Source organism: Muntiacus reevesi, chromosome 2 (assembly GCF_963930625.1).
Source record: "Muntiacus reevesi chromosome 2, mMunRee1.1, whole genome shotgun sequence".
NCBI classification, from domain to species: Eukaryota; Metazoa; Chordata; class Mammalia; order Artiodactyla; family Cervidae; genus Muntiacus; species Muntiacus reevesi.
The window spans coordinates 53,681,111-53,707,700 of NC_089250.1; the positions used below are offsets into that span (position 1 = coordinate 53,681,111).

Here is a 26,590-nt window from a genome sequence, read left to right on the forward strand (position 1 = left end):
TCTTGCTTGTCCACATCCCTGGGCTTCACCCGTGTAAGGAGCCTGGTTCTGTCGAGGGCTGTGCTTGGAGCCCAGAATGGAGGCCGAGACACAGCGGGTCCTGAGCTGTTTGCCAAGCGAGCAAGTCCCACTCTCGACACCAAAGCCCCTGTGTTCATCCATCTGCCATTCACAGGGACACGTGAAGAAAAACAAACCAGGGTGAGGCCGACTGCGTAAAAGGGGGGCTTTATTTACTCCCCTGCAGCAGCGTCTGCTCCCGCACACGACGACCCTGCGGAGCCACTGCGCAGTGTGGAACCAAGACCGCCTGGCACTAAAAACACATTGAAAACATCAACGCTCTTCCCTTTTTTTCCTTTTTTTTTTTTTTTTTGGTACAAAATGATACAAACAACAATACAAAATAGTTGTGCTGTTGACGATTACAAAAAAAGTTGGAACGTTTGTCTAACTGCGCGATGCTCAGAGTTGCAGTGAGAATACATCATACTCCAGTATCTTTCCCCAGAACAACCACAGTCATGCGGGCTGCTACACATGTTGTCCATTGTCAGAAAGAAACATGCAAAAAAAAAAAAAAAAATCAGAATGGGAAAAGGAGAGAGAAAGGAAAAGCGAAACGCGTTCCAATTATACACAGAGGTGCTCCCCCCATAGGATCCCGGCATCGTGGAGCCTGTCGTATGTACACCACATGGCCAGAGACTGTCTCACAGGGCGCTCTTCGTGGGGGAGACTGTGTTTGCTTTTTTGGTGTTCCTTTCAGCCTTGACAAAACCCAAGACTCCCCTCCCTGGCATTTCCCCTCAGAGAGAACAGAGTTGTCTCGAAGACCTGGGTGGGTCAGTGGTGCTCACAGTAGGGAAGCCTGATGGCTGACTGGTACCCTGATGCTCTGGCGGTGGGAGGCCTGGCGCCTGGGTGTTCTGAGAACACGAGAAGGGGAAGGCCGGCTGGGCCGTGGGGAAGGGCTGCTGAGGCCTGATAGGCTCGGGGCCCCGGGCTGGGGATGCCTGCTTCTCAAGGCTGGGGTGCCCTTGCAGGTGAGTCCTGGTCACAAGAACAAAAATCTCTGCGGGCACAGGACCTGCCCGAGCACCTCACCAGCGCTGAGTCCAGGCCTTCTCTGGCCGCCCCTCCTAGTCTGGACCTGTCGCATCTACAAGCTACGTGAGAAACGTTTGACACTGACTGTGTAGCTAATGCTAACCGTTGGCTGGGACAGAGTTCCCGGATGCTTCTGGGAGTGGGTGGGGGTCTCCAGGGGCTGTCTGGGGTGGAGGTGAGGAGGGGCTGTTCCCCGGTTGCCTGGGAGCAGGGATGGGGCCTGTGTAACATAGACAGATTGTGGGGTGGGGGCCTGGCAGTAAGGAGAGGAGGGTGAGAGGAGCTGCAGGGAGGCTGGGGGGCTGGTGTTCAGGACAGCGAACTGTGGGCTGGGCCTGGCACCCCATCCCTGGGGTGACCCCAGGACCCTGGAGACCCAAGGAGGCTTCAGGAGTCCAGTGGGGAGAGTTCACAGCTGTCTGGGTCCCCCACCCCATATTCATACTTAGGACTTTGACTGAAAAAACAAATGCGAGATTCCAGCTCACATCTCACCAACCCTGAGGACACTAGCAGTCCTCAAATGGCCACGCCCCCAGGTGCTGGGACAATCCTCATTGGCTGTCTGACCCCAAGCGATTTGCATAGCAGGAAGTGGGTATCCCCCCACCTCGGCAGGCTACCCACCCAGGTCTGTGAGATGGGCTGTGTGCCTGAGGGCATTAGTACATGACCCAATTGGCCGCTGCCTCCGTCCACCTGTCCCTTCGTCCGTCCCTGGGCCATTGTGGATGGGGTCAGGATGGACCTGCCTCCCTCAGGCTACAAGCCGAGTTGCCTCCCCAGCTCAGTTCAGCCCTGGGAGAGTGGATGGAATTAGCGAGGAGTTTGGTTTGGGGAAGACCCTGACGTCCAGTGGAGACACACCCACGCAGATCACACACACACACGTGTACACTCAAGTTCATCTTTGAGGCTGAAGCTGTTTAGAAAAGAGGATGACCATGGCATTGGGGGCAGGCCATGGGCGGGGGTGTGGATCAAAGACCTCCCTCCATGGAGAACATGGGGAGTATGTGCACCCCTGTTTCAGGTCCTCTGGAGGCCTGATCCCAGGAGCAGGCCCAGGGTGGGGCTCCAGGACAGGCCCGATGCCAAGTCCTGCTGGGGAGCCGAGAGCAGGTGAGGATTCCCCTGGAGGGGCCTCTCCAGCCAGCCCAGGTGCCTTCATACCAGGCAGGCTATCCCTGGGTGATGCCTGGGGGAGAAGCTGCTCCAGGGCATTTTCTCACCCGTTCCCCTCTAGCTGCCCACCCCCCGCAACCCTAGCAAACACAGCAGGGGCTCCGGTGGGTCCTTGGGATGCAGCGCCTCTTGCTGTCCTGTGGAACTGAGCCTGGAGTCTGGCTTGAGAGTCACACTGCCCATCAAGAGGGCACATCCAGGTCTGAGAGCTTGAGCAGCTAACTGGCCCAGTAGCTGCTGGGTGCTGACATGGGTCCAAAGGAAAGGAGACTGTTCCCGGCAGGCATGGCCCAGACACATGTGTGGGATGGACAGCACGGGTGATGGGACTGTTCCGGCATTGGAGTAGACCTCTGCCATCCTTGTCAGCTCCTGGGTTCCAGAGACCGGTCCAGAGGGGCAGGACTGGGGCAGACCCCAGAGTCTCCTGCTGGCTGTGATGGTTTCTGGACCCCAAGTGAGCATCAGCTCTCCCTGTGGTCGGTGCAGCCCTGCCGGTGGCCAGAGACATCCAGAGCCTTTGGGGGCTGGACTGGTGAGTGTCTGGGGGCCTTTGACTTGGGGTTCCTTGGGAGTCTCATTGAGAGGGTGGAGGGCTCATGCCAGGGGTTGGTGGGATGCTGGCTGGTTTTGCTTGTGGTTTCTTGGGACACCATACTGTCTTGGACCAAAGATAGTGGGGACCTGGGTGGCTTTCAGGGTCACAGTTAGCCCTGGGGGAGGCCTAATGATTGACTGGGGGGCCCTGGGGATGGCCAGGGGCAGCCATGGGAACATCAGGGACGACCCCAGCTGTTTCCAGCTTCTGGGAGTCGGGGCAAAAGTCAGAGTCACAGTGGGTCTTGGGTCCACGGGCTTGGCCCGCACCCAGGGGACTCGCTGCTGCAGAAGCTGAAGGTGGGTCTTCGTGCTGACCTGGGGACCCCATGGGGTAGGAGACCCTGACTGTGGACAGCAAAGCATGAGGACTCAGAGGGGCTGATGGGGTTTGGACCCGTTGTTCTTTGTCAATTTTGTCAAGCGAGTCACCCATTTGTTTTCTTGATAAAAGATTAAAAAAAAAAAAAAAAAAGGACACATTCTTCCCAATTCCTTAATTGGTGCCTTCAGAGCTGGGACTAGCCAGGGCTAGGGGTGCTCAGGACCGGGTGGGGGGTCTGTCTGCTTGCTTTTAGTCGCTCCTGAGTTTGAGGGAATCTGATACATGTACCAAAAGGCACTTTCATTTTTTTTTTTAAAACAGTGCTTCTGTCCTAAGAAATTCAAGTTAAGACAGAGTGCCTCTTGCTCTCCTCAGTGCTGAGTCAGCCGCGGGTCAAGTGTTCATGCCAGACAGCTGGGGCGGGGGCAGGGCGGGGACCCCCACCACGGAGTGACATGGCCTTGCGGGTCGGGAAGGCCCGTTGCCTCCTCCAGTCCTGCTCCTCCCGTCCGTCCGTCCGTCCATCCTCGCGTCCGGCGGGGAGGCCTGTTAATCCTCCTCACCGCCTCCGTACATGTCTGCCAGCTTCTTGAATCTGGGCCCCCAGTCGTTCAGGTAGTCGTAGTCCTGGTCTCCGGAGCTGGAGGAGTCCAGGGAGCTGACGGAGCCCGCGGTGGAGCCGCTGCCTTCGTAGTCAAACACCAGCAGCGAGTCGTACGGGGGCGCCGTGGGGTCATTGTCAGCTGCGCGCAGTCCCTGGGGCCACAGAAACGGGGTTAGGGTGCTGGGCGGGGCCGTGCGTGCAGCAGGTGCTCAGTAAGTGCTGCGTATGTCCGTGAAGGGGGCTCAGAGCTCAGAGTAGAGCAAGGCTTACAGACTGGCCTGGCGGGGGAGGCGGCCACGCACCGACTTCGCCGTGCCCCCCTTTCCCACAAAGGAAGATGTGTAGAGGTGGGGTGCATCCTTGACGCCCGTGGACTTGGCAGGTGGGTACCTTGGGCTCAGTATCAAGACTGGGGGGGTGGCGAGCTAAGGGAGGGACCCTGTTGGCTGGAACTTCAGATCCCAGATATCAGGAGGGGCTCTCAAGTGTGTGGTCAGGGGGTGGCTCTGGATGAATGCCCACCCCCCAGGCCATTCCCAGTGGGGATGCTGGGGTGGGGGCTTGGCCTGCCCCCCCCCAACACCCCCAGGCAGGCCTCAGTGAACCCAGGTCTGAATCTGCCTCCTCACGCCACCCCCCTCACAGAAAAGTAAGCTTTTCTGGTCCGTGTGAGCAAGTGTGCCCCACCGGACCACCCACCTCACCACCCACCTCGTTGATGAAGTCACCGATGTCTCCCGGGTGGGGCACCACGGGCCTGACTGGGTACTGGGGTTCGGCGCCCACGGGCCTCTCGTCTACCCGCCGCACTCCTGGGGCCTTGCTCAGCACGTGCTCCATGGCCTCTGGCTGCTGTAGCTGGCTGAGGTCGTAGTCCTGTGGGGGAGGTGGTGGAGTCCGCAAGGGGGCCCAGGGTGGGGACAGCAGACAGAGACACGGGGGAGCTCCATGGGGTGCATCCTCATCTGGCTCTATCACCTGGTCTGTCCTCCCTGAAAGGCTTGCCTCGCCTCTGTCCATCAGATCCTGTCTGTCCTCAAGGCACACGTGGGGTCTGTGCCCCCAGCCCCCCCCCAACCTGCGTCCACCCCTCACCTGCTCTGTACCACGTCACTCACCTGGGACCGCTGTTACCCCACTTCACAAGGATCTCTAAGCTTCCATGGGGTAAAGTGACAGTGAAAGTCACTCAGTCTGACTCTTTGTGATCCCCATGGACTGTGTTGTCCGTGGAATTCTCCAGGCCAGAATACTGGAGTGGGTAGCCTTTTCCTTCTCCAGGGAATTTTCCCAACCCAGGGATTGAACCCAGGTCTCCCACATTGCAGGTGGATTCTTGACCAGCTGAGCCTGGTAAGGCTCACCCCAAATTCCCAGTGAGGCTCATCCCACCGCTCCCAGGTCCCCCTCAACGAGCCCCAGGATGCAGGGTGGCACTGGCCTGGGGTCAGTGGTTGAGGGAGGTGCGGCTGGGGGCACAGGGCTGAGGAGGGGAGCCCGCCAGGGGTGTGCTCAGCGGGGCCGGGCAGGTACCCCCAGCCTCACCTGGTCCTCCTCGCCGCCCCCTTCCTCATCGTACTTGAGGATGTTGTCCCGCACGTCGTCCTCAGGGTCGATGAGCAGCTGTTTTGTGTGACGCTCCTTCTCCCGCCGCTTCATCCACACGACAAAGAGCAGGACCATGGCTGCAGGGCGGGGCTGCCGTGAGCAGGCGTGCGTGTGTGCACCCTCGGGAGTGTGTGGAAGGCGGGCACGTGTGGCCACTGGGGCCTGTGTCCATTACCACTCCCCTCGTCTGGACTGGGCTGGTGGCAGACTCTGGTGGGTAGGGTGCCCCCCCCGCCCCGGAACCTCCAGCCGCACTCACTGAGCAGCATGACGATGCAGATAAGGATGGCCACGATGGCACCCGTGCCCAGCCCGGCCGCCGCCACTGCGCCCACGGTGGTGCAGTCACCGTTGTCATCGCACGGGCACACCTTGACTTTGATGATGGACGTGTGGGACAGCGGCGGGTTCCCCGAGTCTGTGACGGTGATGGGGACGTCGTACACCCCGGCCTCCAGGTGCAGGACGCGCAGGCTGAGCTGGGCGTAGTCACCTGGGTGGGGGCGGGGCGCACTGTGCTCAGCGGGCAGCCAGCCCGCCCTCCTGAACCAGACGAACACAGGCAGAGGCTCGGCCTGTCTGGCTAAGACACACATAGGCACACACGCACATGCACACACACATACCACACACCATCTGTTGTCCTGTAAGGTTAAGAGGCTTGGCAATTCAGGAATAGACCAATTGCAACATGTAGGATGAAGAAATTATTTCCTTAACATACAAAGAGTTCTACCAAGTCAATTAGGGGGAAAAAAACCATTCCAAAGAAAACTAGTGAAGGACATTGAACAGATAATTCACAGAAGCAAAAAATGGCAAATAGATGAAAAAATGTCCACTGGTAGTTAAAAGATGCAAGTGGAAACAGTGATTTTGGCTAAGAAATTAGAAAAATGATTTTAAAACAATAATGCTGTGTTGGCAAGGGTTTGGGGAACAAGCAAATGCTATCAGAACTCCAGAACTTGGAAGCTCTGTCCACCAAGGCCATGGCTAGGAAAGTGCCTCAGGGAACATGGTGGTGGTGGGGGGCCCATTGTTCGATGACTGGCTCGGGGAGTGGTCTCGGTCATATGCGGTTACAGTGGCAGAATGGTCATGTGGAGCTCTTTAAAGGACAAGGTTGGGGCCTGCCTTGGAGCCTCCTTGGTGGCTGAGCCCTGGAGTAGGCAGGGCCCCTGCCCTGCAGGAGAGGGTTGCGCAGCCCCTGTGAGACTGGCTCCTGACTCCACTGCTCCTGCTTCCCTGGTGACAGACCTGGGTGGGGCTGCCCTCCGGACTCGGTCTGACTTTCCCTTAGGCTGGGCAGCCAGTGGGCGGGTGCCCGAGGCGGGCTCACCATTGAGGCGGGTGACAGTCCAGTTGTTGCGCACGCTCGCCGGAACGAAGGGCAGCTCGAAGACGTAGGGCCCGATGTTGGGGTCCACGTCAGCATCAGCCGCTGTGATGTTGATGGCATTCAGGCTGGGCTTCTCACAGACCTGCGCCTCCTTGGGCAGCAGCTCAGGGGCGTTGTCGTTGATGTCGATAAGATAGATCTGGAGGGTCCCAGTACCGCTGGCCGGGGGGATCCCTGTGGGTCGGACATGGGCAGTCACGCGGTCACTCCTGGGCTCACGAGCACAGGCCTGCCCAGGACACACCCCGTGGCCCCGTACGCTGGCTCTGCCGTGTGACACGCACAGCGACTCAGCTGCACACCGCGTACGAGCGGCACACGCCTGCGGACGTGTGGTCGTCCTGGAGCCCCCAAGCCCAGCCCCTGCCTCAGTGCGGGCCCGCAGTGTGGGAGGACCGGTTCCAGCTGGCCAGAGCTGCTCCCTCTGTCCTCCGCTGACCGTGGTCCTGCCTTTTGGTGGCATCTCCAACCCGACAGTAACAATCGTGTTGTTTGGCTGAGGCGGGCTTCGAATGGATGAGGGAGGGGCTCTGGGGCACCAGTGGCTGAGGGGGCCCCGCTCACAGCCCCCCACCCAGCACATCTCCCTGCCCCTGGGCGCACCATTGTCAGCCGCCAGGAAAGTGGCCTCATAGACGTTGTTCTTGATGTAGAGAGACTCGCGGTCAAGCACGGCCGCCGTGCTGATCTGGCCGTTGGTGGCGTTAATGTGTAGCCAGTTTGCTGGGTCTGAAAGCTTTGAGTATCTGCAGGGAGGAGGAGGGGTGAGGCGAGGGGCTGGGGGAGCCCCACCTGCCCGCCCGCTTGCTCTCTGAGCTCACTGGGGCCTCCCACTTGGGCAGGTGACAGCAGTGGCTGGGAGTCCCTGAGGAGGATGTGCTACTCAACCTCACAAGAACCGTGGGAGGCAGATTCTCCTATCACCGCCCTTTACAGAGGGGAGACGGGGGAGCAGAGAGGGCTGGTGACTTGCAAAGTCACACAGCTCAGGAATGAGAGGTGGGGTCCGGACCCAGTCTGACACTAGACGTGGATTAATGTCCTTCAAGCTTTTCCCACTGTCTTGTGTTGGGGCAGCCGGGTGGCTGGTGATCCAGCTGTCCCCAGACTGGGCCTCCCTGCCTAGGGGCGCCCCTAAGCACCCACCCAGGACTTTCCGGGTCTCAGGTTTCACGGGGCACTTTAGGACTCTTCTCTGTGGAGCACAGGGCACCCCTTCCCAGGGCCTGAGGGCGCTCTGCGGGCCCACCTCACAGCCTGCTGCATGAACCGGTCAGGGTCCACTGCTGAGAATGTGGTGAGCACGGTGCCAGTGGGCACGCCCTCCTCCAGGCGGATCAGCTTGTGATTGGAGGGGAAGTAGGGGGCCTCGTTGATGTCCATGACGGAGATGGTCACCCCCGCCGTGGACTGGAAGGACATCTGGATCCCGCTGGCCAGGGGCGCCTGGTTGGACACCATCACGGTCAGCATGAATGCTCTGTTTAGCTCGTAGTCGACTGCCTGGAATGAGAGGCACCAAGAGGGGCAGCCGGCTTAGTGCCCACGGAGCTGCTTGGTCTGCACCTGCTAGCTCTGGGCCCAAGAGGCCGGTTCCCAGGAATGCTGTCCCCCAGCTTCTGTGTCTGGCTTCCTGTGGGGTTAGGGCAGTGGGAGGAGAGAGAGAGTGGGGTTGAAGGACCTCACACCTCACCTTCCACCCCCAAGTCATGGAGTGGCAGCAGCTGGGCTCCCTGGGGGCCACAGTTCCCCCAGGCGCCCCCCCAACCAGGCCGCCAGCTCTCATCCTGCATTGGGAGTGTGGAGCCCCCACCCTGCCCCTGACACCCTGGGGGGCTGTTGTCTGTTCAGGCTGCTCATGTGCTGTGGTGGCTGCAGGGGGGCCCCCAAAGATGTGTCCACCTGGAGCCTGTGAATGTGCCCTTTGGGCACATAGGTCTTTGCAGGTGTGACGAAGGTGAAGGTCTTGAGAGGTGTTGCCCTGGATTGAGGTGGCCCCCAGTCCAAGCATGAGTGCCTGGGAGTCAAGGGAGGGAGACTTGAGATGCAGGGAGGGGCCAGGTGAAGGCGCAGAGGCAGAGGTGGGGTGGTATGGGTCCAGCCAAGGACAGCACCAGGGGGGACCCTCCCAGAGCTGTGAGAGGACGTCCTTCAGTTGTTGTCACCCATCCGGTCAGGGGTGAGTTACAGGACACCAGCCCCTGAGGGCTTGTGGGCCCTTCACCTCTGTGTGGGCCCCTGCGTGAACATTCTTTCCAGTTCACACACGTGTTGGGGTGTTAGGACCCTGACTGATAAGTGCTGGTGTGGTCTGCAGGGTGTGGCTGGTCTGCGGGGTCATCTTCACGTGTTGAGGAGGACGAAAGCTGCACAGAACTACCTGGGGCCCCAAGACGTGTAATTATTTGTGGCAGAGCTTGCAGCAGTCTCACTGGACAACAGGCAGCACGTCACACTGTGACTGAACTTGAATAATTCTGCTTGGATGCATGTGAAGTAGCACGTGTCCAAGAACGTTCACCACAGCATCATCTGTATCGTTCACGGAGGATGCCGTGGTTTCCACGGCACTGGTGGGTGGACGAGCAGCGTCCACACAGTGGGGACATTTGCAGCTGTAAGAACCAGGGCGATGCACACAGACGTGGCGAGACCTCCAGGATGGACTGGTGAGCTGAAAAGGCAACATCCCTCATGTGCTGCCTCTTGTGTAAAAGGGGGAGAGGAGTGTGGATTTGTGTATGTACCTGCTCGTACTTCTAGAAAGAAATGCTAAAAGAGGAAAAAAAAAAAAACACCTTGTTAAAATGGTCACCCCTGAGCAGAGGGAAGGACCCGGTGGAGGGGAGTCTGGGGGCATGAGTTTGCTGCATGTTTTGCCGTATAGCTTTGATTTTTGGGGCCACATAAAGTCTTGTTGTTGTTCAGTGGCTAGGTCATGTCCAACTCTTTGCAACCCCTTGGACTGCTGCATGCCAGGTTCCTCTGTCCTCCACTGTCTTCCGGAGTTTGCTCAGATTCATGTCCATTGAGTCAGTGATGCTCAATGGTAATACAACTCCCAAGAAAATAATGATTTCTAGTGACTAGGACAGTATTTAGATCGTGAGTCCTTCGTGGTTTTTATTCTGAGGATAACAGTTACTGCAGAAAAGTCTTAAATTCATTTGGTCTTCCTGATGTTGGCAGTGATGTTTGGTTTGTTATTTTTTAAGCTTATTACATACAGTCAGTTCTCTATATCCATGGGTTTCACATCTGTGGACTCAACCAACCACCAACTGGAAATATTTGAAAAAATTCCAGAAATTTCCAAAAGGCAGACCCTGAATTTGCCACACACAGGCATCTATTTACACAGTGTTGGTACTGTATCAGGTATCATAAGTTAAAATATATGTGAGAGTATGTGCAGGTTGTGTGGAAATACTGTGCCATTTTATATGAAAGACTTGAGCATCTGTGGATTTTGGTGTTTCCCTGAGCTGGAGGTCCTGGAACCAGTCACACCATGGACGCGGAGGGGCAACTGTGTAATGTAGGTTCAAGTAAATTAGCAATTAATGTTGTTTGGAGCCAACCGAGAGTTTCAGTGTAAGAGAAATGAGATCAAGTACAAAAAGCAATGAAGTTAAGTAAAACCCTCCCATGTTCAGTTTGGATGAAGTGTTCATGTGAATGAATGGGTGAAAGATTCGAGATGGTCAGGAAGCACATTCTCTAAAATGAGGGATCAGATGTACCATGAGGAAGCCATCGACAGGGCTGGCACCACGGACCCCGAGTTTGTGACAGGTTGGCAGTGGGGGGGGGGGGGGATGGTCTCAGTGTTGAGAAATTCAAGAGATGGTGCAACCGAACACAGTGTTGGGACCATTTTGGGATCCAGACTCGAAAAACGGCACAGCAAAGAGATGGCTTTAGGAAAATGGAGAGAAGTTAGGTGTGGACACATCCTGGAGACTGCAGAGGTGTGGTTGGCTGTGCCAGGGGCTGTAGCGGTACATGGTTAGGAGAGCAGAGGAGGGGATCCTGAGGTCTGGAAGCATGGATAGAGCAACACCAGCAACCAGGGAATTGCAGTGCCAGCCGCGGCACTCCTGTCTCTCATGGCTAGGTGCCCTTGGAAACGTCTGTGGTAAGTACTGCGACACATCTCTGCCAAAGGGGACTTGATGGCCTCGTGGGGCCAGTGGTCCTGTGAGACCTGTGGGTGCTGGAGGCGGGCCCCCTGCTTGCCCAGCTGAGGTGTCCCCGCCCTGTCTGGACTCCCACCGCAGTCTCTGTAAGCGTTTAGTCATAATGCCTGGTACATCAAACTCATGCCTTTTCAGCCTCTGTTACTAAATAAGCTATGGAGTACAGGAAGGAGTTTAAGAAGTAATCTAACTGGGTGGGTGTGGAAAGGGGGCTGAGGGTGCCTGCCCATGGGAGGGCCTGGAGGCGGCGGCAGAGATCGGGGTTCCGGGGCCGACACCCTCATCTCCTCCCCACTGTCCCCTCATCACCCCCGATGATCCTGGGGGGACTGTTATACTCTGCAGGCGTGGTCTCATCTGCCAATAAAAGGGGTGTCTCACAGACCCCCCCAAAGCCCCCAGTGAGGCACCCCATCCCTCCATGGCACTTACCCTTCATGGCTGAGGCCCCCCTGCCCCGCCAAGACCTGTGCAGCTGCCAGGTCCCCAGTCTCTCCCCCAGGGCCCGGCCCCCCGAGAGTAAAATGGGGGCCACTTCGCTTGAATACACTGTTTCATAGAATTACAGTGGTTTCGTCTGTGAACAAGTCACTGGAGGAAGTGATCTTTCTCCCGTGTGTGTCAGGTCGTGTCCCTGGAGGACATGGGATGATGCTGTGTTTGCGTTAAGACTGTGTCACCATGTGAGCGAGGACAGCTTCCAGAGGACGGTCATGGCCAGTAAGGCCCACAGGAGGGAAAGGAAAGCGTATTTGTCATGGGGAATATGATCAATTGTAACAGGGAATATGATCAATTGTAACGGGGAAAATGATCAATTGTAATAGGGAAAACAATAGGTGATTTGCTCCCACCCTTCAGTCGGAGTCTGACACACTCACCTGGTCTCTGTTTGGCTGCCTCCCCCCGAAATGACCACGACCCCTTGCTCAAAGCCCAGGGGCTGGTCTATGCCCTGAGAGGGAGTAACCCAGTGCAGGGTGCAGGCTCTTGGGCTGGGGGTACTAGAGCCTGTGGGGAACCCGGGAGCCGCACTGTCCCCACAGTCAGGAGGCTCCAGGGGAAGCCTTGCTCTGGGAGCTGCAGGGGGAGGAGGGGCTGGAGGGACTGCGACCCCTGAGCTGGCCTGCTCCCTGGTGTTCCCCCTCCTGACCCTCCTCCGGGCACCTGGGTCACAGCTTGCTCACTGCCCCCGACAGGGCTTGTCATCTCCTGAGGGGAAGCAGGAGAGGCTGATTCTTGGCTTTGGGCTGGGTGTGGGGAGAAGATGGGAGAGTTCTCTTTTGGTGGGGCAGGGGATGGCAGGTCACACTGGCAGTGTCCTGGGGGTCATGTGACTGGTCCTTGTGAGACTGCCTTTGACCCTGGCTTTTGGGAGTGCAGGCACTGAACCTGGATGTCGTTTCCGTTACATCTGTCTTGGGGCGGGAAGTGACGGAGCACCCACCTTAACCACGGTGACCATGCCCTCATTGGTGGTGGGGTCCGTGCGGACGCTGAAGTGGCCTGAGGGGTCCCCACTGATGATGCGGTAGACGGCGTTCCAGTTCGGGGAGTGCGGCTGATCTCGGTCCATCACCGTGAGGTTCGCCACCACCATCTCCACCCGGTTTTCTGGGACTTCCCCTGCGTACTGTAGGGTGTCAGAAAAGACAGTGTGAGGAACCCACGTGGAAGCCTGGGGAGATCAGAGAGACCCCTGCCCACCCCTAGGGGCTGCCTTCTGCCTCCAGCTGCTTCCACACGGTGATCCCCAGGGGTCGGCCCATCCCACGTCTGTGCCAACCCAGGGGCGTCCAGAGAGGCCCAGGCTTGTCTGTATACCGAGCCCCGCCTGTGACACCCGAACGCCAGGTTGCTCCCCTAAGTCCCCTTCACGCTGCCCTGCTCCATGCAGCGGGGGACCAATGCTAGTACCTGGGGCTTACGAGAGAGTAAAATGTGCTCGTGGGACGAGAAATGAACAGGAGTGGGCAGCAGCTGCAAAGGGCTTCCTGAACCGAATCGCCTCTGGGTCCCTGATGGGCCCTGGGGCCTGTGGTCAGCAGCTGCGGCTGGGCAGGTGACCAGACACGGAGCCTTGGCCCATTTTTTCCTGTCGCAGCTCGGTGAGGGCTTCGAGCCATCCCCGTCAGCGAGTGTGGTTCACAGGGCAGCAGTGGTTATGGGCAGGCAAAGTGCGTGTGAGTGTGCGTGGCTGTTGGTGCTGGTGCTGAGGTGCTGATGGAAAGCTGAGCGCCTCCCACCAGTGAGAATCACTGCTGTGCAGATGTGGCCCAGCTCAGAAGAGCCCTGAGCTGGGTTTATGCTCTGCATCAGTCTGGAAATTCTTCCTTGTGAACGAGGGCCCTGCATCCTTACTTTAACACTGGACCTGCAAGTCACGTGACTGACCTATGATTGCGCAGTGTGCTTTCGGGCCACAAAAGCCGGGCACAAACCTGGATAAATAGCCAGGGCTTCCTTGTGTTCACAGCAGCACAGCCCTAACCATGGTTACCGACTTCCGGGTGAAGTTTATTGGAAAAGGGTATTTTAATTTCATGCAGGTTTAATAAAGTTTCTCAAAGAAGGGCCTTAAGCTGGTAAGTCTGGTTTAGGATTTTCTTGTCAGCCTTCCCCTAGCCATCACGAGTTTTTAATTTAATTTCTGAGGTTTTCAGGCACAGGGAAAGCCTCCCCCATGCCCCATGGGATACTAAGGCAGATATTTGGGAAAGGAGGGACTTAAGGAGCGTTGGAATGGGATTTCTTGCCTTGCTGATCAGTAATCCAGAACTCACACCTACCCACCCCAGGGGCAGGTGGATTTCCTGTTCAATCCTAAGTCCTCCCAAGGGAGGGTCATGGTAGCAGAACAGTTGGGGGGGAACAGGGAAACCCAGCGACCCCTCAGCTGCGCCGAGCAGATGGAGGTGACAGCGCCTGCCCCTCGCTCCCTGGGGGATGCCAAGCCCCCGAGATGTTGCTCTGTGCCGCCTGATGACTGGTCCCATCTCGGCTCAGGTCTGAGGACCTGCCCCCTCCTGCCACCTTCTCCCAGGGCCCAGGAGCCTGGTATGGCCGAGGGTGTGAACTGCAAAGGGGGTGCCCCGACCTGGCCCCTGCCTGGGGATCTGTCCTGGCAGCCCTGTCAGGATGCCAGGATGTGGTCGAGCCCCGCCAGCCTTGGGGCCTGAGGAGCTGAGCTGGCTTCTGTTGTGAAGTGACATTCCAATAATTTTAATGTATACTTTTTCAGTTTCTTTGTTATTTGCAGTTGGGGTTTCCAGTCTCCTCCTCTTCTCTCCTATCCACCCTGCACTTCTGGGCTCCTCTCTCTCTCTTCATTTTTCTACACGTGAGGCCCTGGGGACTCCACAGGGAGGGAAGTCCCAGCTCAGGGATATGAGCCGAGGGGGATGGAGCTCGGGGGTGGCTGGTGCAAGGGGTCGGAGGTGGGGGCGGCACAATGTCCCGGTGATTTTAATCTTTGAAGTTTAGTTTCCTGTCCAGTGAAACTGCAGCGATTTCTGTTGGCTGCCGAGCTTGGAATCGGGAGCCGACAGGTGGGAGCCGTGGCTTATAATAACGGGGTGAGACCTGGGGGCTGACGTCCATCCTTCTCCACCCTCGGGAGGAGCCCGGGGCCCAGGACTGGGTAGGACGCTGCAGCCTCGCCCCTCCTCGCGGTGATGTGGTAGGAGCTTTTGAGTAACGCGGGGACATGCCCCCGTGACACTGGCTCAGGGGAGGACCCGACCCTCAACCATAAGACACCTTGAAGCCCTTCGCTGGCTTTGTGGTCCACAGGCGGGCTTGGTCACCCCCTTTCCAGAAAGGGCGTACTGGGGCTTGCCCTCTCTTCCATCTTCAGGAAAGCCTGGGATGGGAACTGCCAGAAGCTCACCCTCCATTTTAAAGATACGTATTTTTTGGCTCTGCCAGGTCTTAGCTGTGGCACGTGGGACCTTTTGTGTCACAGGGGATCTTTAAAGTTGTGGCATGTGGGGTCTAGTTCCCTGACCAGGGATTGAACACAGGCCCCCTGCACTAGGAGTAGGGAATCTTAGCCACTGGACCACCAAGGAAGTCCCCCTTTTAAAAAATATTTAACCTAATTTTATTCACACTTGTCTTAGATGGGGTCATCTAGTCAAATACACAGTGAAAACGAACCTACCACAGTCTACAACTATGTGCCTGCAGGACTCCGGCCTCCTCTTTTGATATTTACATAATATAGTTTATTTACAAGAAAAGGATTGTTGTGCTCTTCACCTGTTCTGTCCACTGGCTTTTCAGTGATTAATCTATTTGGAGGATTTTCCATATTAGAATATATACATCACTTCATGTTTGTTTCAAGCGGTTCTGTTGTATTGCTTGTATCAACATATAAGAATTTCTCTGACTACCTCCTTTGCCATCCTCCTTTTTTTTTTAACAGATGAGGAAACTGGACTTGGAATGAATGTTCTGGCACCTCCATCCTGACCTCTCCCATGCTGAAGGCAGAGCTGGAACCCTGTCTACTCAACTGCCAAGTGAGGCCCCTTGTGATGGAAGGCAGGTACCACCCAGTGGCATTTTTAGGGCAGAGGACAAACTTCCCTGTAGTTCAATGGATGCTCCTGGCTTCACCCCGAGCTGTGTAACACTCAGGTGTAAAGAGGGGAAGACATTCCTGTGTTCAGAGAGGTCTGGCCATCAGCCCAGGGTCACACAACAGGGACTCTGAGGGCAGAAGGGGCTTCCTGACTCCAGGAGACCCTCCTGTGGGCTTGTGTGTGGGTGGTGAGGGGGCTGGGACTTGGGGCTTTGGTCTAGGACCGGGGCCTGCTATGGGGCTGTGTTCTGGGGGCTCAGCCCTGCCCCCCAGGGAGTGCTGAGGTCAGTGGCCTTCTGACAGCAGGAAAGCCATGCAGGGGCAGCAAGCGTAGTGCAGGCCCAGAGCAGGCAAAGGGAAAATGACTTTTAATTAACGTTTAAGAATAGGAATCGGATCATGCAAATCCACCCTCCCATCTCTTCAGCTTCTGCTGATTGTTCTTGATTAAACTCGATAAAAATAGCCCAGCTGTGTGTGGGGGTGTGGCCAGCCCCCACTGAGCCCAGCAGACCGTGTCCTGGGGTCCTGCTTGCCACGGGGCCCCAGGAACATGCTCCAGGGTGCCTCCTTGGCCATATGCACTCCCTGGCCGGGGTCTCAGTGTAATTCCTGGGCTTCCCACTCTTCAGAGGTGGGTGTGGACCTGGGAGTATCTTGCTGGTCATCCCCCTGCCCTTGTGCAGATGCCCCAGTGCACACAAGGAGTCAGGACGGTGTCCTCCTCCTCCTCTCCCCCTCCCCTTTGCCTCCTTGTGGGTCACTCAGGATCCAGCATTTCTGGGGGCTCAGCGTGTTTGCAGTGTGGCTGGTGTGCAGAAGGGCAGATGAGGTTAAGATTAGAAGTGCGAAGAGCCACAGGACGCCAGGCTGCCAAAGCCAGACCAGGGCTCGAGACAGTGGACAGAAGTGGTCCCCTGTGGACCCGCCCTGCAGGAGCTTGGGTGTAGGGGCCGCCTCGAGGCCCCCTCTGGAGCTGCAGAAGCCGGGGTGGGGGAAGGCTGGCAGGTGCAGAGGACATGGGTGTGGTGAGCAGGTGGCCGGGGGAGCAGGAGACCTCGGGTAGCCCAGAAGTAACTCTCTGGGCCTCAGGTGTCTCTGGTGGGAGAAGGGTCTCAGCCATTTCCCTGAGAGAAAACCCTCCTCTTAGGAAGAGGTGTTTGAACATGAGGCTTCACAACATATGACTGATCATCCAGCCGTTCCGAGGAATTCTGTGGGCACATCTACAGGGAGCGGCAGGTTGGAGGATGGTGCTGATGGGGTCACGTGAGTGGCTGTTCTTTTTAACTGAAGTCTAGTTGATTTACAGTGTCTGTTAGTTTTAGGTGCGTAGCAAAGTGATTCAGTTATATGTATAGATATGTATATTCTTTTTCAGATTCTTTCGCCATATAGGTTAAAAATACTGAGTTCCCTGTGCTATACAGTAGGTCCTCGTGGATTATCTATTTTATATATAGTAGTGTATATATGTTAATCCCAAACTCCTAATTTACTCCTCTCCCCACTTCCCTTTTAAGTCCCTGAGTCTCTTTTCTGTTTTGTAAATAAATTCATTGTATCATTTTTTAGATTTGACATATAAATGATATCATACTGTATTTGTCTTTCTCTGTCTGACTTTATTTACTGTGATCATCATCCATCCCTGTTGCTGTACATGGTATTATTTCATTCTTTTCTATGGGTGAGTAATATTCCATTATGTCCCACACCTTTATCCATTCCTGTCTCAGTGGACACTTAAATTACTCCCAAGTCCTGTCTGTTGTAAATAGTGCTGCAGTGAACACTGGGGTGTGTGCATCTTCTCAAATTGTGGTTTTCTCTGGATTATATATGCCCAGGAGTGGGACTGCTGGATAATATCTAGATCTGTATTCAGTTTTTTAAGGAACCTCCATACTGTTCTCCATAGTGGCTGCACCAGTCTGCATTCCCACCAACAGTGTAGGAGGGCTCTCTTTTCACCACAGCCTCTGCAGCATTTGCTGTTTGTAGACTTTTAAATGATGGCCATTCTTACTGGTGGGAGGTGGTATCTCTGCAGTTTTGATTTCCATTTCTCTACTAATTAGCATTGTTGACCATCTTTTCATGTGCCTTTTGGCTATTTATATATCTTAGCTGGAAAAATGTCTACTTAGGTTTTCTGCCCATTTTTTGATTGGGTGGTTTTTTATATTGAGCTGCATGAGCTGTTTGAGTATTTTGGAGATTAAGTCCTCGTCAGTTGCTTCATTTGCAAGTATTTCCTCCCATTCCGTAGGTTGTCCTTTCATTTACGGTTTGCTCTGCTGTGTAAAAACTCTAAAGTTTTATTAGGTCCTATTTGTTTTTTTTTAATTTATTTTAAATATTTATTTATTTGGCTGCTCTGGGTCTTAGTTGAGGCATGTGGGATCTAGTTCCCTAACCAGGGATTGAACCTGGCCCCCTGCATTGGGAGTGAGGAGTCTTAGCCACTGGACCACCAGGGAAGTCCCTATTTGTTTTTATTTTCAGTACTCTGGAAGATGGATCTAAAGATATATTGCTGTGATTTATGTCAAAGAGCATCCTCCCTATATTTTCCTCGAGAAGTTTATAGTATCTGGTCTTATATTTAAGTCTTTAATCCATTTTGAGTTTTTGTATGATTAGAGAATGTTCTAATTTCATTCTTTTACACACAACTGTCCAGTTTTCCCAGCACCACTTACTGAAGAGACTGTCTTTTCTCCATTATATAGTCTTGCCTCCTTTGTCATAGATTAGGTGGCCATAGGTGTGTGTGAGTTTATTTCTAAACTTTCTATCTTGTTCCATTGGTCTGTATTTTTATTTTCGTGCCAGTATCATAGTGTCTTGATGACTGTAGCTTTTAGTATACTGTGAAGTCAGGGAGCCTGATTCCTCCAGCTCCGTTTTTCTTTCTCATGATTTCTTTGGCTGTTTGGGGTCTTTTGTGTTTCCATACAAATTGTGAAATTTTTTGTTCCAGTTCTGTGAAGAATGCCATTGGTAATTTGATCAAGATTGCATTGGATCTGTAGGTTGTCTTGGGTAGTAGAGAGTCATTTTGACAATATTGATTCTTCCAATCCGCTTAGTGTATTTCTCCATCTGTTTGTGTTGTCTTTAATTCCTTTCATCAGTGTCTCATATTTTCTGAGTACAGGTTTTTTGTCTCTGTAGGTAGGTTTATTCCTATGTATTTTATTCTTTTTGTTGTGATGTTAAGTGGGATTGTTCTCTTAATTTCCCTTCTGATCTTTCATTGTAAATTTGTAGAAATGCAACAGATTTCTATACATTAATTTTGTATACTACAACTTTACCAAATTCATGAGCTCTGGTAGCATCTTTAGGATTTTCCTGTATAGGATCATGTAATCTGCCAACAGTGACAGTTTTACTTCTTTCCCAGTTTGGATAAGTTTTACTTCTTTTTCTTCTATGATTGCCTTGGTTAGGACTCCCAAAATTATGCCAAATAAAAGCAGCAAGAGTGGACATTCTTGTCTTGTTCTTACCTTAGAAGAAATGCTTTTTACGTTCTCACAGCTGAGTATGATGTTAACTGTGGGTTTGTCATACATGGCCTTTATTATGTTGAGGTAGGTGCCCTCTATGCCTACTTTCTGGATAGTTTTTATCATAAATGAGTGTTGAATTTTATCAAAAGTTTTTCTGCATCTATTGAGATGATCATATGGTTTTTATTCTTCAATTTGTTAATGTGGTGGATCACACTGATTGATTTGCAGATGTTGACAAATACTTGTATCCCTGAGATGAATTCTCCTTGCTTATGGTGGGAGGTCCCAGTCTTTTTTTAAATTTATTGATACTTTTAATGTGTTGCTGGATTCTGTTTGCTAGTGTTTTATTGAGGATTTTTGAATCTATGTTCATCAGTGATATTGGCCTGTAATTTTCCTCTTTTGAAGCATCTGCCTGATTTTGGTATCAAGGTGATGGTAGCTTCATAGAATGAGTTGTTCCTTCCTCTGCAATTTTTCAGAATAGTTTCAAAAAGATATGTGTTAACTCTTTTCTAAATGTTTGATGGAATTCACCTGTGAAGCCATCGGGTCTTGGACTCTTATTTGTTGGGAGTTTTAAATCACAGACTCAACTTCAGTACTTGTTATTGGTCTGGTCATATTTTCTATTTCTTCATGGTTCAGTTTTGGGAGATGGTACCTTTCTAAGAATTTGTCCATTTTTTTCTAGGTTGTCTAATTTATTGCCATATGGTTGCCTGTAATAGTCTCAAAGAACCAATTTTTAGTTTAACTGACCTTTCCTGAGATGGGATTTGATCACATTGTGAGAGTGCTCTCCTCCCATCGTGTTATGGTTTCTTCTTTATACCCCTGGATATAGAAAATCTCTTTTGGCAAGTCCCAGTCTTTTTTTATTGATGACTGTTCAGCAGTTGTGATTTTGAGTTTTGTGGTAGGAGATGGGCTCAAGGCCTTCTACTCTACCATCCTGCCTTCTCCTCTATGCCCCATTCCTATTCTTGCAACCTTTCTGTGAACTTGAAATTATTTCTAAACACATGTTGAAAAAATTCCAAGGCCATTTGGAATCTGGATGTGGAAATGTCTTCAGGACACATCATAAACAGAAAACTAGAAATGACTCAAGGACAGAATTAAAACACCAGGGCCTCTTCCTCAAAGTAAGTCATTTTGTAACTTGAAGTTGCTGTGCTATGTGTGTGAATGACCTAACCAAAATTCAAGTTAAAAGAGAATGATTAAGTTGGGAGACATAATGAAAATTTGTTCCTGAAAGTTTCCAGGGATCCATGCTGAGAACAGAAAAACCCCAGAAGGGTGGGGGCTGCCTTGGGGATGGGCTTGGGGTTCCTGCAGGCTGGGGGCATGTCTCATTCATGTCCAGGCTCCCTGGACGTTGCCCCCTGGCCCTGGAGAGCCCACAAAACGGAAGCTATCCCACCCTGACCCCACAGGGCGATCTGCCATCTGCCCACCAGGTGGCACTGTGCCCTCACAGCTGGGACTGCCCTCTTCCCGCCTTGGTCCAACCGGACCTAGAGCCTGGGACTCTGGGATGCAGGACGGAGGGCTGCGAGATTGGGATTGAAGGGTGTGGGGGCCGTGGGGAAGCAGGATGAGGGGATGCCGATGTGGGCTTATTGCGAGGGGCTCTGGCCTGTGAGATGCCTCCACCCACCTCCTGGGAAGGGTCTCCTCTCCTTCCCCTGAGAGCTCAGCTTCTGGGGCCCACTCCCAGCTGCTCCCCTCATGGACTCTGTGGCTCTGGGTAAGTGACTTGGCCTCTCTGAGCCTCAACCTCCTCTCCCATAACTGGGTCCTGAGCCTCACAGGGTTGGTGGAGACCACAGGTTGACCAGAGGCCCAGGCTGGTGCTGGGGGAGAGGGGCTCTGCGGCCTGGTTGGTGCCCCAGGTCTTCATTTGTTGCAGTTACTCTCTCATCTACTCGGTGCCCCGGGAGCCCTCACTGACCACGCTCCCACCACCCACCCCATTTCCGGTAGGCAGCTGCAGGGTGGGTGTAGGTCTCTGTCCTGTCAGCACCTCCACCCCAGGCGAGTGGACTGAAGGACAGGTCCTTGGGAACCCAGAGGCATTGGGAGCCCGTGACTCCTGGTGGCTCTGTGATCCCACGGCTGTGCCACTAGGCCGTTCCTGTGGGCACTCAGGTCAGTGGGCAGCCTGACTCGTGGCCTGGTCACAGCCTGCCTGCCATGCCTGCAGGGGCAGGACACATTGTGGCCCCCACTGCCCTCCTGCTGATGGTGGGCTGTGGAGGGTCCTGCCAGAGGGGCCTGACATGTCCCCCTGCAGCCCGCAGCCTGTCCCGCTGAGCACACCCCAAAGTGGCCGACGCTTCAGCCTCTCCCTAGAGCCTAAAACACCACTGGCCAACTCCTCCAGATTCAGGAAGGGACACGCACTCACCGTGCTGGCAGTGAACTCCGGTGGGTTGTCGTTCACGTCCGTCACTGTGATGATGGCGGTGGCTGTGTTGGAGAGGCCGTAGTTCAGGTTCCCTTCCATGTCTGTGGCCTGAATGATGACCATGTACTGCTGGACTTTCTAGAAGGGAAAAGGGGGAAGAACAGAGCAGCCGTTTGGGTTTAGCTGTTTATACATTCATCAAAGAAACATATTCCCTGGATGGACTCAGCTGCTGCTGGGTCCCCTTCCTGCGCAGGGTATTGGGCGCCGGGCGCTCGGCAGGTGACTTGGCCGAAGAACATTTTCTTCCCTCACAGTGGGTGGCAAGGTCTTTGCTTTCATCCCAGCACCTGGCTTTCACACGTGTGGATCAAAGTAGAAGGAAGGGAAAGGGGGCTTGGAGGGTAAGACACTGAGGTCTGTAAAATCAGGGTGGAAGTGTGCAAAGAGAGGTGACCCCAGATTTGTGTCTGCAGGGACCTCATTTCTTTAGCATCTTCAGTGTCAGAAATTCAAACAGGAGAAGGGAAGTTGAACTCCAGACCCTGTTATCTGCACACCAGCAGACTGTGTCTGCATGCTGCCTGGAAGGAGTGGTTAGTGTTTGGATACAGGTGTGGGGTTTAGGAGGCAAATAAAACTGGATGGGCCCAGCGGATTTCTGGGCACTGAAGGGGCTCCCCAACCCTCCTGCAGCCAGACCTTGCCAGGAGCCACCAGTGCAGCACCCTGAGGGAGCAGTGCCTGGTGAGATGTCTAGACCTTCGTGGGTAGCTGCGAGTCACTGAGGGGCCTTTGAGGATCAGTAAAACTGTGGCTTATAGGCCAAATCTGTCTGCCACTGCCTGTTTTTTTGTAAATAAAGTTTTATTGGCACAGAGCCAGGTTCATTCATTTACACATTGTCTGTGGCTTGATTTTGCACAACAGCTGAGCTAAGGGGCTGTGATGAGCTTACATTACTTGCAAAGCCTAAAACATTTGCTATCTGGCCCCTTCAGAAGATGTTTGAGTCTCTCCAGCAAGTAGTGTTGGGAAAGCTGGACAGCTACATGTAAATGAAGTTAGAACACTCGCTCACACCATACACAAAAAAATATAAGACACAACACCATAAAACTCTTAGAGAATGTTTTGCCTATGTTCTCTTCTGACATAAAACATAGCAGTGTTTTTTTTTCTTTCTTTTTTTTTTTTAGGTCAGTCTCCTAAGGCAATAGAAGCAAAAATAAACACAAGTTTTGCACACCAAAGGAAACTTTAAACAAAGTGAGAAGACAACCTACAGATTGGGAGAAAATATTTGCAAATGATGTAATCGATAAGGGCTTAATTTCTGAAATATACAAATAGCTCATACAAATAAATAACAAAAAACCAAATAACCCAATTAAAAAATGGGCAGAAGACCCAAGTATACATGTCTCCAAAGAAGATATACAGATGGCCAACAGGCATATGGAAAGATGTTCAACCTCACTAATAATTGTGCGTGGTAAGTTGCTTAGTCACATCTGACTGTTTGCAACCCCTGTAGCCCACCAGGCTCCTCTGTCCATGGAATTCTCCAGACAAGAATACTGGAGTGGGTTGCCATTTCCTCCTCCAAGGGATCAAACCTGGATCTCCTGCATTGCTGGTGGATTTTTTTTACCAACTGAATCACCAAGGAAGCCCTTACTTATAGAGAAATGCAAATCAAAACCACAATGAATTATCACCTCACACTGGTCAAAATGGCCATCATCAAAAATATCTATAAGCAATAAATGCTGGAGAGGATGTGGAAAAAGGGAACCCTCTTCCACTGTTAGTGGGAGTGTAAATTGGTGCAGCCACCATGGAGAACAGTATGGCGGTTCCTTAAAAAGCTAAAAATAGACTTACCATATTTTCTAACAATCCCACTCCTAGGTGTATATCCAAAGAAAACTCTTAAGTTGAAAAGACACATATAACCACAATGTTAACAGCTGCATTACTTACAATAGCCAAGGCATTGTGTCCATCAACAGATGAATAAAGATGTGGTATATACATAACAGTGGAATATTACTCAGCCATAAAAAGAATGAAATAATGTCATTTTCAGCAACATGGGAGGAACTAGAGATTATCATACTAAATGAAGTGAAGTCAGAGACAAACATATGATAGCACTTATATTGTGGAATCTAAAGTATGATACAAATGAACTTCATTTATGAAAGAGTCACAGAGAACAGACCTATGGTTACCAGAGGGGAAGGAGGGGGTGAGGGAAGGATGGAGTGGGAGTTGGGATTAGCAGATACAAACGACTACATATAAACTAGACGAACAATAAGACTCTGCTACAGAGCACAGGGGGCTGGATTCAGTATCCTGTGACAAAGTGATGTTTCTCTAGCACTTCTGTCCCTGACCCTCCAGGGCACCGCTGGCCTGAGGGCAGACTCGGGGCCCAATTGTCGTAGCCTTGGGGTGGTTGTGGTGGGGGCTCCCCCTCTGGACATGCAGGTTACAGACTAACACCGTGCCCCCCTCCAGGTATGTCTGCAGGTTGTCCCTGACAGCAAACACACTCTTGTACTACGTAAACACATTTAAAAGCAGTTTCTCAGACTCACAGACTTAGAGGATGAACTTGGAGGAGGAGTGGCGGGGAAGGGATAGTTATGGAGTTTGGGATGGACATGTACACACTGCTGTATTCAAAATGGATAACCACAGGGAACTCTGCTCAATGTTACGTGCCAGCCTGGATGGGAGGGGAGTTTGACATGTGTATGTATGGCTGAGTCCCTTTGCTGTGCACCTCAAACTATCACCACATTGTTAATCGGCTATACCCCATACAAAATAAAAAGTTAAAAAAAAAATAAAAGCAGTTTCTGCCACTGCTATAAATGGCAAACCAGCATCACCTGCCATAAATAGAAATTAGTCCTAAACATGACTGTTTATTTCTAAAGGTCCGTCTGTGAACATCTAGGCCCAGCCCACAAAGTATGGGGAAGAGGGGTACCCAGGCCGATAGAGCCTAGAGCAGCCTCCTGTCACCTCTCATCGTGCAGAGAAACGGAGGCCGAGACACACATACAGGTGCCAAGAAGACCCTTCCCCTCTCACCTGGCGGGTCTGGTTAACACAGAGCTGGGGGCTCACCTCTGCTCCCTGGGGAGGAGCCACGGGTCCCAGGAGCAGGTGGTGGCCTCAGCGGGCTCATTCTCTCCCCTCCTGCCTCATCCACTTTGCTGTGGCCACGGGGCCTCCTTGCTGCTCCTCACACGCACATTCCCCTCCCCCCCGGGGTCATGCAGGGCTGCTCTGCCTGCTCTGACACTGCTTGCGCCCATCAGCCTTCCCTCCTTGAATAAAATACAAGTGTGCACCTGCTCCCCCTGACAGACACCCACTCTCCTGAGACCCTGCTTTTCTTCTCAGCATCAGCACGGCGGCCCTCTGCCTGTTCTTGCCCCATGAGCCGGGCTCTAGAGCCCAGGACTTTGTGATCAGAGCTCTCCCTCCAGCGTCTAGAGCACGTGTACACACTGTCAGTGGGCGGAGGGGACCCTCCCTGGCACCCGCGGTGACCGTCTGCGTCACAGCTTGGCTCTGCAGGCACTGGTCGGTTGCTAGTTGATTCCAGCTGTGCTAGACACTGGCCTGGGCTGAGGACGGTGGCCAGGCCGGGGACACACGTTGGACAGGCCTGTCCTAGAGCAGCTGGCACAGGACGGGGGTGGGTGTTGGGGACACCCCTTGGGCTGACCCCCTCCACAGGCCTGGCTGCAGAGATGTTTCTGGACCTCGTACAACATAAACCGCGGCAGGCAGTCAGGGAGGGGGCTCCTGGGATCAGTGTTGAATGGAGACCACCTCATGGCTGGTGATCTTGCAGGGCTGAGGCGTCCAGAGTCCCACTGCGGGGCACCCCCAGGGCTCTGCCAACCCGACGTGGAAGCTCTGGCCACCTGGGGTCCTGGGGGATGAGGAGCAGGAAGGAGATGTGGGGCCTCCCATCTGACCTGCCCAGGTCCTGCTCTGTGCGGGCGTCGTGGGGAAGACGACACGCAAGACCCAGCTCAGGAGCCCACTGTCCAGTGCAGGCAACTCCTCACTAAACGGGTCACACGTGGGCCACACAGCTGGCCCGGGACAGATGGCGCTTGGCTCCTGGGCCCCAGCTGCCCACCTCTGCTCCCACTCTGCTCTCGGTGGCCAGCAGAGGTCATACTTCAGGGACAGTAAAGAGATGATGGGACAACCTGGTGACTGGTTAAGTTGTGCTCCCAAGTCCATCATGAGCCTTTTAGATAAAGTCAAGGTCAAGATGGACCTGGGCCCCCTGGGTCAGGGCAGCCCAGTGCAACAACAGGTGTCCAGTAAGAGAAGATGAGGGCAGAGGGCACACGAGACGGGGCAGAGGTTGGAGTGACCACAAGCCAAGGATGCCAAGGGCTGCAGCATGACTGGAAGCCAGCAGATGCACAGGCAGTGTTCCATGACCCTCCAGAAGGAACCAGCATGGCCCAGCCTTCGTCTTGGACCCCTGGCCTCCACAGCTGTCATTTGACGGCACACAGTGTGTGGTCACCCCAGGAACCAAGGCCTCAGCTTGCCCTTCACAGGCCACTGGCAGGACTAAGGCCCCCGAAACAGCCCCATCCCCACGCTGGCCTTCCTTGAAGCAGATGGTGAGACCCCCGCTGGGAGAGGCTGTCCTGCGATCCCATGGCCTCAGCATTGGGACTCTGCCTGTGCAACTGCCTGGTGGGAGGGAGGGAGATCCAGGCTGGAGGGCTGAGAGGAGGGACCTCACCCCAACTTGGCTCCTGGGACCCCACAGCAAAGGGAGGGATTTAACCAGAGCAGAGGAGGCAAAGTGTTCACCCCTTGACACTGCTGTCATGTGACTGACTGCAGCAAGAAGTCACCTCTCCAATCTTTATTTTTTTTATTGTGGAATCACCGCCTCTACATTGAGACCATTATGGGCTGCGGCCCTAAGACGACACTGGAGAACCAAACCATCTCAGAGACAGGG

At 53.7% G+C, this 26,590-nt stretch overlaps 1 protein-coding gene across 1 annotated transcript in view; it reads right to left on the reverse strand.

Moving 5' to 3' along the window:
• Nucleotides 1-264: 264 nt before the first annotated feature.
• Nucleotides 265-26,590, reverse strand: part of CDH4 (cadherin 4) — a 475,364-nt gene continuing 449,038 nt past the window's right edge. The window contains exons 8-16 of the mRNA XM_065919692.1: nucleotides 21,562-21,699; nucleotides 12,478-12,663; nucleotides 8,081-8,334; nucleotides 7,435-7,577; nucleotides 6,772-7,005; nucleotides 5,689-5,922; nucleotides 5,367-5,506; nucleotides 4,533-4,697; nucleotides 265-3,973 (exon numbers count right to left, since the gene is read on the reverse strand). Coding sequence (XP_065775764.1) covers nucleotides 3,767-3,973; nucleotides 4,533-4,697; nucleotides 5,367-5,506; nucleotides 5,689-5,922; nucleotides 6,772-7,005; nucleotides 7,435-7,577; nucleotides 8,081-8,334; nucleotides 12,478-12,663; nucleotides 21,562-21,699 — 1,701 coding nt within the window. The 3' untranslated portion in view covers nucleotides 265-3,766. The remainder of the gene's footprint in view (nucleotides 3,974-4,532; nucleotides 4,698-5,366; nucleotides 5,507-5,688; nucleotides 5,923-6,771; nucleotides 7,006-7,434; nucleotides 7,578-8,080; nucleotides 8,335-12,477; nucleotides 12,664-21,561; nucleotides 21,700-26,590) is intronic.